Raw genomic sequence first — 12358 nt, forward strand, 5'->3', positions numbered from 1 at the left:
AAATTTTTTTAAGGAAAGTAAGAATATTTTCTAAAAGTGACCTATTGGCTTTTGCTTTCAGAGGCCTCTATTAGCTAGATGGATGATGCTATAAATATTATCTCTGTACAGTTATTTGCTGAGGAAAATAGGGATGGCAAAATGTCATGGTATATAACATGAACCTCTTTTAAACAAAGAAAATAAAGAATTTCTCACTTCTTTAAGCAAAATTGTTTTCTAGGAATTTATTCAGTGAGTTTATTTAAAATTTATTTCTCTCTCCCAAACTGGAAGGAATAAATAACTAAAATTTTAGATGAAATTTAAGAATCTTTCTTACTGCTTTTTATTTTGTATTAGTAAGTGGAAATTACCTTCATATATCAGGGAGAGGAAAAAAGCATTTATGCTGTTTATAAATTTTGTCATATTGGAAGCACAGTTATCTATAGTCACCTGTTGTAAAATTTTTTTACTAGGAACGCTAGATTTTCACCTTCATGAAGTAACCTAAAAGTTGTAACCTCATAGGAAGTGACTCACTGACATTCTGCACACAATGTATTCTACTACCCCTGCTATTAAAAAAATTTAATAATGAACAAATTATCAACTTTTATGCATTACATACTTGCTCATGTGACCTAACATATTTTATCAGAAATAAACCTTAATTGGCTTTAAAAAATCACAAGTTCATAAATGTTAAGCTGGAAGGGATCTCAGAGATTCCAACCATTTCATTTTTACATATGAGGAAATTGAAGCTCAAGGAGAGTACATGACTTGCCTAAGTTCACAAAAGAAGGTATCAGGGGTGAGTCCTAATATTCTGATTGTCCAGCTAATGTCCTTTCTACTGTAGCAATATTTTCTTAGTATTTTTTGAAAAAGAAAATTAGATAACAGTAAATTTTTCTATCAGAAACTATTGAAATTTGAAAAATCTTATGAGACCCCACTGACTTAACATAACCCTGGGAAAGTTTGTTCAGTATCAGTATCAGTCCTCTTGCTCTTCGGCTAAAGTGTTCCTTCATGGAACATTGAATGCTGTCCTTATTTCTTCCCTTCTGTATGATTTAGTCTTATCAGGGAACTTTCAGACCATCATTTTAATAAGCAACTTTAAAGTAAACTTGAAAATAAAATAAATCACACTCTCTCACACCTGGCCTGTTCACAACCACTGCCACACCCCTTAATCTAACTGATTATGTGTATTCTTTGGTCACTTTTATTGAATGATACTATATCATTTTCATAGCTAATGTAAGAAGTTTAACTTATTAGAAAAATAGGACTAAATACATAATAGGTAACATTTATATAGCTCTTATACACTAGACACTGTGCTGTGTACTTTACAAATTTTATCTTATTTAATCTCCACAAAAACCCTGCAAATATATTATTCTCATTTTACAGTTGATGAAACTGAGGCAAACAGGTTAAATGATTTGCCAAGGGTTGAACAACTAGCATTAGGTCAAATTTGAACTTGTCTTCTTGACTGCGGGCCCAATACTCTATCCACTAGCTGCGATAACTACATATATTCATATAAAATGTTTTTTTTTTGTAATGCCCAGTAGATATTCTTATAATTGGAAGAACAAAAATATATTTGGTCCTTGCCCATAACATCTGTAGAGGCAGAGTAAAAGAGTAGGTAGAGGACTGGGATTTAGAATCAGAAAATTTACTTCAGACACTTAGCCTCCAACTGTTGACCCTGGACAAATTACTAAACTCTCTGAGCTTAAGTTTTTCATCTGCAAAAAGGGGTTAATAGTAGTGCCTGTATTATAGTTGTGAGAATCAAATGAGAATCTGATTACAACAATGTGTTGTAAAGTTCTTTGTGAACCGTAAAGCTCTATGGAAGGATCAGTTGTTATTAATTACTCCAGGGTTCTTATCATTAATTCAAACTATCTTATAGGTGAGATTGCCTTATAACAAAATCCTTTAGATATCACATAATTAAACTTTGTATGTAACCAATAAAGAAGTGATTTTTGTCAAGTACCTTTTACTTTTTTTTTTTTTTTAAACCCTTGTACTTCGGTGTATTGTCTCATAGGTGGAAGATTGGTAAGGGTGGGCAATGGGGGTCAAGTGACTTGCCCAGGGTCACACAGCTGGGAAGTGGCTGAGGCCGGGGTCAAGTACCTTTTAATGATAATTAGTATCATAGTTCAAGTGGCACATGATTAAGTCTTAAAAAAAAGGACTCATATTTGATGGCCAACTTTTTCAAATTCTCCTCTTCCTTAGAGAACTTTATACTAATTGCATTGGGCCCTGAGAAATATTAGAAAGCCTTCTCAGTAAACTCTACAGTAGTTTGAAAGAAATTGATCTAACAATCTGGCTAGAAAATTCAGCCAATTCTTTCACTCCTTATTTCTATAGACTCTTAATTTTAACACCACAACCACAGGAAAAATAAAATTTCTCTCTTCCTTCCTCCCCCCCCCCCCTCTCTCTCTCTCTCTCTCTCTCTCTCTCTCTCTCTCTCTCTCTCTCTCTCAACTTGAATGTCTCCAAGAGTTATATGGGTTGGGGGTGGGAGGGTTGGCAGGCTGTAATGGAAGAAAAAATTCCAATCTATTACACTAAGCTTTTATGGATGATTTATAGAAAAGAATTAGATGGCATTCAACAGCATGGAGAAGTTATAATTTACTTTGGTGAAGACTTTCCCATTTTACTCATGTCTTAGTTTTCTTGACTTCCTTTAAGTTTCAATTCAAATACTGCCTTTTGCAGGAGGTCTTTCCTAGTCCCCTCTGCCACTTGTGTTATCTTTTCTAGATCACTTTCCACTACGCTTGATATATTTGTCTTTTATGTGCCTACTTGCATGTTATCTTCAGTATTAGAATGTTAATTCCTTAAGGAAAGAAATATTTTAAACTTCTTTGTATCCATAACATCTTGTACATTATAAGTACATTATAAATTGTTGAATTTTGATTTACTGACTAACTGAAGGCAATATCCACTTTAATGAGATCACAAATCCATTAAAGAGATTCTAGTATGGACTGGATCTACACATTTTTGTGCATATGTGTGTCTCTACAGAATAAATAAATATATATGCACAAACATATACTACAGATATACAAATGTATGTAATATACACAAATATACATATACTTATATGCTCAGGCACACATACACATATGACTGGTAGTAACTCTTTTTGGTTTACTTTTTGGTTGACTCAGACTTATGAACATATACCAAAAAAATCCGATATTCTTGAATTTATCTAAATAATCCATTCTCTAGTCTCTCACTTCCTTTTTGAGCCTTATTCTGAATTATTTTTATAACCTTTGCCTTTCATCCACCTGTCTCTACCCGTGTTATAATTCCAACTCAGTTCTCTATTTTTATATAGACCTTGAGCTCTTATGTCTATTTTCATTTTAGAGCCCCCCCCTTAAAGGTCCCATAAGGCTTTCAAGCTTTAACCCTGAACCAAAATCTGAATAAAACAGAGATCTGGAGGAGAGATGAGGCCAGATAAATGAATATCAGAATGCCTCTAGACAGAATCAGTGATTTCTTTGAGAAGCTGGCATATTTATTTGTAAATTTAAAAGATGTAATGTATTTAAATTCTTTTATTTTATGTGATATATTTTAAAGGTGGTTTGCCCAGATTGCAGTGATGATATTGCAGTAAAGAAGGACAATATTCTAGTTCGCTCTTTCAAAGATGGTAAATTGTAAGTAAATTTGTTGTTAAAAATCCCATGTACAGTTTCTCATAGTACTAACATACTGAATTGCTTTTATCATATTACTGGTAAAATGGACATTTTATTTAAAAAATGATTGTTTTCCAACTCTTCATCTATTTAACCCAAAAATTGTAAAGGAGAGTCATGAGGTTATGTAGTATTTTATTGCCATTACTTAATGGTCTAATCTAGTCTCAAGGTTTTTTTAAATCACTTTGCCTGTCTTGATGTAACTTTTCCTTTTTAAAATAGTTCCCTGTTAGCCATTAGGTATGTTGCTTTATTACCGTCAACATAGATGTATTGAAGCATGGCTGAAATTTTAAGTATTGTTTTTATAAATGACATTTTTTTTCTGTCTTATATACCTAAGCATATGGCTCTCTTTTACTTTTCTTTATATCTCCATACTTAGCATCATACTTGGCATATAGACTACCCTTAATCTCTCAAGTTATTTTCAGTGTTTTAGTGACATCTGTTGGTTGAAATTATAGTGTTTGGTGTGTACTAAATTGAGACTTGCAGTAAAGTCAGGATTAATATGGTTTAGGGTAGGATATGTATTAATTTCTTAATGGTTTTTCTTGTAGAATTTTTTGATTGCTGAACTTCAAATCATTCTTTATTTGCTTGTTTCAATATAAATGATTAAACAAAAGACCAGTATGCACAATGACTATAACAATATAATGAAGACAGTAGTAGAAGACAGCAAAGCACAAATTTTGCAGATTGGTTTCAAAGCATTACATTTTAAGCATTCCTTTTCAGTTGTTTTTTTTAAAGTTAAAAAAAGATTAGCTACAAGGTAATATGTGTTATGGTCAGTTGACATTCCTCTATAAGACATTTTCCATAACATTTTTGGCTTTTTTGGAGAGTATTTTCATGGGGATTTTGTTGAGAGGTGACTCATATGCCAACTATAGCTATTAAAAGCATCAATAACAGCAATATTAAATGTTTAGAAAATTAAGCTATTTGGCTTTTTTTTTTTAAGGCTAACTCCTATATAAGATGTCTATCTGTACCTTTATAGCAACAGGATCTATTCTGGTGTTCAGCCTTTTTATTTTCATTATTCATAATTGATTCATCCAGGAATATTAGGCTCTAGGAGATAGATTGATACTAGATAAACAAATAAATATCAAACAGTTCCGGAAATACAAAGTTAAATTGATGTCCCTGCTCCCAAAAAAACCTAATAAAGAGAGATGAAACATATATACTAATAAATATAATACCAATTAGAATAAGTGAATAAATGAATATAACATACCTTGCAGCCAAGAGATTTATTTCATTCAGGACCCAAAATTATAGAAGCGAAAACTGAATAGTAAGCATAAAAAATTTAAAATGAGTGCTGATGAAAGAATGAATATTCACATCAAACTATATAGCCTGATTGTTAAGCTATCAAACCTTAAAAAGGGACTCTTAAATAAGAAAATATTGCTGTCCAGAGCAACATTCTCCCTAGTTGGGACCAGTTCCCATTCTCAGTGGCATAGCCTCCAGAAAAAAGTGCTCAGCCAATTAGAGGATGGGTAGATGGGTCAAATCCCATTCATTCAGTAGCCTTGAGACTTGTCACACCTATCTTTCACTCATTATTTCCTAACACTTCATTAAGATTATGATTTACTCCAGGGTAGACTATCTTTTGCTTTTCTTTATATCCCCATACTCAACATCATACTTGGCATATAGATTGCCCTTAATAAGTATTTATTGACTGACTGGTTGACTGGCTGATTCCCCCACTTCCCCCCAAGCTGCATAAGCTCCTCTCTTTTCACCAGCCAGTTTATAATCCAATCTAACTACCTTACCTGGGTATCTATAATAGCAGTTGAGCAGATGAACTGGCAAAGTCCTTTTACTTCCCAGGTTACTCATCCTCCATCCCCATATCTCCTTGTGTCTGGGTAGGTATTTCTTAGAGGGTGAGTGAGCTCTATGTTCTGAGGCAATAACCAGTAGATGAAAGCCTCATCTTCATTTATTTTAGATTGAAAATGAACTGTATGGGGTGTGTGTGTGTGTGTGTATGTGTGATTTGTAAATAAATCTGTTCATATTGGAGGTAAATGCTCAAAAAAATTTCTTGCTAGGAATGCACTATCAAAAAATGTTTGAAGGCCACTAAAGATAAATAGTAGCAATCATTACCCTTTCCCATAGATACAATACTAGAGACCTATTGGAAAAATTCTTATTTTTTCTTTTTAGAAATATATTCAATGCATAACATTACCCTTCTTGTACTCATGATTAGCATATATAATCCCAATGTCCAAGGTTAATGTTTCTTTGATGGAATTTGAGGTCATTGTAGTTTTAGAACATCTCTTAGGTTGGGTCACCCTGACTTTTTTTAGGTGGCTTAGGTATCCATTTTATGTTTGCTCTTGTTAACTTGTAACTTCAGAGTGATATTTTTTGACATTCTCCCCCAAAATGTTAGGGTATAGCTCCTTTGTAACTTGAAACCCCTTACATACTTTCATTGTAAATATCAAAAATTACTTATCTCTGTTTTCCTTGTCTCTATACTGTTTTAACTTTCTGACCTCTAACTAACCTGTATATTTTTCTCTATTTTTAAATATATATATGTGTACATATATATACATATATATATAGTACTTCAGTACCCAGAAAAGATGTCCATGAAATTTCTAATGAAACCTCTCCAAAACCTGATGCTGTATTAAAACAAGGTAAGTAAGAATAATCTTGGGCTATGTCATTTTGTAATTTTTAAATAACTTTTTTAATTTTTAATTTTTTAATTAAATTTGTATTAATTAATTTTAGATTACTGTAAAATTTAAAACACTTTAAAAGAGAAAAACTTTTTCATTTTTAAAATTGACTTAAACTGTGAAATTTTATACATAATTATATACATATATACATCTACATAAGTAAATGTTTGACTCTTAACTGTTCAGTTTTAGAAATAGCATGATTTGATTTTATATGCATAGTTTTTTTAAAGCAAAGCTTTCCAAAATGCTTTCTACTTTTTTTGACTTGTCAAAGTTAGGTGGGAAATCTATCAAACAGTTGGAGGCAGAATAAAAGAACTTCATAGCATCTTCAGTGCCATTACAACCTGGTTTTTGCCTAAAGTCTTTAAAAGTTTTCTTGAGACAGTGAAAAGGAGATGGTGATGTGATTTGTTTTTTAGCATCAATGACTTGACATGTTTTTCTGAAAGATTATCATAGGTAACTTTCACTGAAAGAAGTTAGTTTGTAGCAAACTGTTCTTTATTTGTTATAAGTATGTGAGCAATCACAAACTGTTCTTTATTTGTTATAAGTATGTGAGCAATCACTCATTTTCTCCCTTCTCATGTTTATCTAATTTATTTAAAAATTAATTTTATTAACTTCTTGGTATTTTTTTAACTTTATAAAAATTTTCCCTCATATCTTCCCATTGTTTACCCAGAGAATCACCCCATAACAAATAATATATTAAAAGCAAAAGGGGAATTTATCAAAACTAATCAAAAAAGTTTGCATATGCATACATACATAGTATGAATCTCCCATATCTGCAATGTTATAGGATTCTCTTTTCATATTTCTTTCAAAGATTCATGCTTATTATTTGTAATTTGCATTATTCACTTTTTAAAACCTTTACCTTCTGTCTTAGAATCCATACTAAGTATCAGTTCCAAGGCAGAATAGTGTAAGGACCGCTAGACAATCAAGAGTTAAGTGACTTGCCCGAGGTCACATAGCTGTATCTGAGGCAAAATTTATACTCAGTTCTTCTTGTCTCTGGGACTGGCTCTCTTATCTACTGAACTATCTAGCTGCCCTGCACTATTCACCTTTGATTTTTCTTTTTTTTGCATAAAAGTTCTTTTAGTTTTTATTGTTGTAGTCTTTTCTGCATGTTGTTTTCATGATTCAGCTTACTTCACTCTTACATCAGTTTATGTAAACCTTTCCATGTTTCTCTATATTCATTATTAGTCTTCATTTATTTACAGCACAATAATCCATTAAATTCATGTACCTTAATTTGTTTAACCATTCCCCAGTTGATTGGCATCCACTTTGTTTTCCTTATCAAATTTAGTTATTCAGTCACAATTTATTTCTTTTATTTGGGGAAGATCAAATTTCCTTTAGAAAGTCTTGAACAAATTCTCTCATTAGAATAATTACCCCTTTAGTATGGACATCTCAAAGACAGGCTTAATCATAGGTAGAGGCAGAGTTGATGATCTTTAAAACATGGCATTGGGAGGAATACCATGGTCAGGGAGGTATTTTGTCCAATGTGACTTTAAGCCTGCTTCTAAATTGAACCTGTTTTATTTGTTCTCAAAGTAGGTTAAAGTAGAGCTTAAATTGGAGCAGAGAGAAAAAACATGATTCGAAAGAGCATAGTTTTGGAATTGGAAAAGATTGGTGATTCTCTAATCCAATCCCCTCAATTTATTGATCAGGGAGCCTCTGAGGCACTATTAGATTTGAAATCAGGAAGTTTGAATCTTGTGTGTCAGCTTCTCACTAACTATATTACCCTGGGCAAGTCACTTAAAACTCTTAGCCTCAGTTTCCTCATAAAATGGAGTTCTTGCAATATTCAAATTTTTGTGATCTTCAGATCACAGGATTCTTAGGATATAAAAATATATAAAGGATTTCACAAAATTTATAGTGCTAAATAAATACTAGCTCTTGTTCCTTCTGAGGCTGTTGCTTTTACTGCTATTGCTACCATTGCATTGGTAGTTGTTGTTATTGCTACTGTTGTAGTGGTGGTAGTGGCTGAAAAGCTTAAAAAGTAACTAAATTGTGGAATACTTTGCTTATGGAATGTCAAATCCATGCTTGCTTTATTTTGGACTAATCATTAGCATAACTTTAATTCAGACTTGATGACATCTAGAATTTAATTTCCCCCATCATTTTCAGATGTTTCTTTCTTCAATAATTTAATTATTTGTCCTAAAAATGCTAGTGTTTGAATTCAATAAGTATTTGTCTGATACTAATGTGGATAAAATATGTTTATACTGCCATCATCATATATTCCTTTCATAAAATTTTCAGTGCTAGGCTGAATAGTATTGCCTCATAATTTTATGAAGCTTTAAAAAAATTAAGCGTACTGAAATCATGAAAATAACCCTTAATTCATATCTCTGTTTGAACCTAATTATCCTTAGATGTAAAAAAATTATTCTTTTTGTATATCCAGGCATATTGTCTTTGATTTTTAAAGTAGTAACCATTTCTGGTTCTCTTACAGCTTTTGACCATGCACTTGAATTTCATAAAAGTAAAACTGTACCTAGTAACTGGAAAACTGAGTTGAAAGAGGATAGCTCTAGCAGTGAAGCAGAAGAGGAGGAAGAAGAAGAAGATGATGAAAAAGAAAAAGAAGATAATAGTAGTGAAGAGGAGGCAAGTAAAATCATTGATAATTTTTCTAACTATAAATAGAAGGTATTTCTTTTGGAGGCAGAATTTAGCAGAAAGAAACTTTCTTTTTCAGGGAGATTCAGTAAGCATCAGTTTTTTCAGGGAGATTCAGTAAGCATCAGGAATGTTCATTTTAAATATATATTTAAATTTCCCTGTTTGCACATTGTTGTGTGTCTGAAATTAAGATTTTTAACATAATAAACTTTCTGGTGATTATTTTACCATTAGATCATTTGCTTACCTTAGATCTATGTCGATAAATTCAAAAATAGTAAGCTCAATTATTCATACCCAATGATAGACTGCTGTCCAAAAATCTAGCCCAGAACATAGAGAATCATTTTTCACCAAGAGCCTGGCTGTTAGATTATGATTATTTGACTACGGCCACATGCAAAACAAAAGAAAAACAGAAAATGACTTTCATTGTCTTCCTTGCTATACCATTCTATTTCTTCAGTAATGTTGACAAAGGATAAAAAAGGGACCAGAAAGGACTAAGGATCATACAAGTTTTTTGTTTGTTTATTTTTAAACCCCTTACCTTCTGTCTTAGAATCAATGCTGTGTATTGGTTCCAAGGCCTAAGAGTGGTAAGGGCTAGGCAATGAGGGTCAAGTGACTTGTCCAGGGTCACATAGCTAGGAAGTGTCTGAGGCCATATTTGAACTTAGGACCCTCCTGACTCTAGGCCTGGCTCTCTATCCACTGAGCCACCCAGCTGCTCCCTAGGATCATACAGTTTTGAAATCAGCTTATAAATATTAACAACTTATGCTTTAAAAATTGAGCAGTTACCAATGTTTGGACTCTTAACATTGAATAGCACCTATTTTACTATATTACAGAATAAATACAATAGTAATAAAAATAATTTGCAGACAGTAGCTGTACTAGACCAGAAATACACAAAGGTCTCCTTTGTTTTTTTTGCTAAAAGGTGACATTGTTTTCAAGAGAAAGAAGGATTGAGATTAGCAAGCATAATAACTAATTAAATTAGAAGGATCTTCTCACATACAAGAATTAAAGATACCAAACATTTTTAAAAAATCATGAACACCATTTCTATCAAACAGTTCATCATTAATCACCAACTCATGTGCTTATTTTCTCATGTCTACAGAACCTTTTTGAGAAATAAACTACACATTTATCAAGGGCATATGTGATGAAAGTATAAGGGAAAAAAAGCAGGCATGGTTTCTGAAATTATGTTCTATATCATTCTTCATATTTACCAAATCTTCATAATTACATATTTATTTGAAAGTTACAGAGCATGAGATACCGCTAAGCTTCTTGTTTGTTGATTATAAAAAAAACACTTGTTTTTGGAAATCAAAACAACACCATAAAGGAGTCTTCCTTGCATGTGTTAAGATCATACAGTAGTCCTAGAGGAGAAAAGAAGTAATAACTCAGATAATTTTAACCATCCTATAACATTAATATCAGGTGAGAAATAAGAGAGAGATTTGTTTGCAAAGGTGTTACTGCTATCATGGAGATGATCTAGGGTAGAGTACAAATAAAAAACAGAGTCCTTGTACATAATGATTTCCTCCAGATGTTTGTTGCCCAGAACATTAATTAGTCACCTAAAAATAAACAAATCAAAAGAATTCTGCCTAACTTTCTACAGAGAAGGAAAAAAAATTGGATAAAGAATACCTGTTGACCAGTAAGTCAAGTCAACAAGCATTTATTAAGGGTCTGTTCTGTATTAGGTACTGTGCTAAGCCCTTAGAGATGCAAAGACAAAAAAACAAGGAGCTTATAGTACATTGTGGGAGACAACATACAAACAACCATGTACCTTAGAAGATATAAACAGGATAAATGGTTGTGTGCATATTGGTAATCTTAGATGCAAGACACTAGTACTAAAGGAATTCAAAAATGGTTTCTTGCAAAAGGTATGATTTTAGCTGGGACTTGAAGAAAGCCAAAAAAGGGCAGGAGACAGATATGAGGGGAGAGAATTTCATTCAGGGGGACAGTCTTAGGAAATGGTCTGAGTCAGGGAATGAAATCTCTTCTTTTAAGAACAGCAAGGAGGCTGGTGTCACTGGATTGTAAAGTATGTGGGGAGAGGGAAGAGTAAGGAGTAATAAGATTGGAAAGGGAGGATGGGGACAGGTTATGAGGGCTTTAAACACCAAAGAAAAATTTTATATTTGACTCTGGGGATGGTAAGGAGCTTCTGGAACCTGTTGAACAGAAAGGTGACATGGTCAGACCTGTACTTTAGGAAGATTAATTTGACATCTGAAAGGAGCCTGGAATGAAATGGGAAAGACATAAATCAAGGAGCATGCTATTGAATTCTTTCTGTCATGAGATCCTACTCCACGGTGCTAACAGAGGAGAAAGGGGCAAATGTGATTGATGCTACAAAAGTAGAATTAGCAAAACTCCAGAATAGATTGTGGGAGTGAGAGAAAATGAGGAATCAAGAATGAAATCCAAGTTGCAAGCCTGGGTGACTAGGAAGAAGTTGATAACTTCAAAGAAATACGAAATTTCAGAAAAGGAAAGGGTTTGTGGGGGAAAGATAGTGAGTTCTGTTTTGAGCATGTTGAATTTATGATATCGATACAATATCCAGACTGAGATCTTTTAGTAGGTATTTTTAGATTTGAGATTAGGAGACTAGGGCTAGAGAAATAGATCCAAGAGTCATTAACATAAAAGTGATGATTGAATCCTCAGGAGCGGATGATGCCACCAAGGAAAACAGTATACGGGGAGAAGAAAAATCTGCCATGGCAGATCCTTTGGGGAGCATCTATTTATGTTAAGATCCAGTAAATAAGAGTGGAGACCTGTCAGACGTAGGAGAAGAACCAGCATAGTAGTGTCACGACAACCTATTAAGGAGAGGAAAGTAATTGACAGTGTCAGGCTACAGTAGTGATGGGCAACCTTTTGAGCTTGATGTGTCAAAATTCGCCAAAAAACAAGCATAATTTGGGTGATGTGTCACTTCGAGAAAAAAAAACAATTTTGTGATATTTATAGTTTAACAAAAATGTATAATTGTAATATATAACTACTTAATAAACCAAAAATAAGAAAATTAATGTAGGTAGAATTATCATCTATAGTGGTGGACAGAGTGTCTACACTACAAATGTTTTA

At 32.9% G+C, this 12358-nt stretch overlaps 1 protein-coding gene across 6 annotated transcripts in view; it reads left to right on the top strand.

Annotated features, from left to right (window-relative positions):
* Positions 1-12358, top strand: part of ARID4B (AT-rich interaction domain 4B) — a 212676-nt gene that overhangs the window by 129596 nt on the left and 70722 nt on the right. For all 6 annotated transcript variants that reach the window (XM_044671621.1, XM_044671619.1, XM_044671624.1 and 3 more), the window contains exons 9-11: positions 3649-3728; positions 6399-6475; positions 9039-9193. In XM_044671621.1, the coding sequence (XP_044527556.1) occupies positions 3649-3728; positions 6399-6475; positions 9039-9193 (312 nt within the window). The remainder of the gene's footprint in view (positions 1-3648; positions 3729-6398; positions 6476-9038; positions 9194-12358) is intronic.

The sequence above is a fragment of the Gracilinanus agilis genome, chromosome 4, assembly GCF_016433145.1.
Source record: "Gracilinanus agilis isolate LMUSP501 chromosome 4, AgileGrace, whole genome shotgun sequence".
Taxonomy (NCBI): Eukaryota; Metazoa; Chordata; class Mammalia; order Didelphimorphia; family Didelphidae; genus Gracilinanus; species Gracilinanus agilis.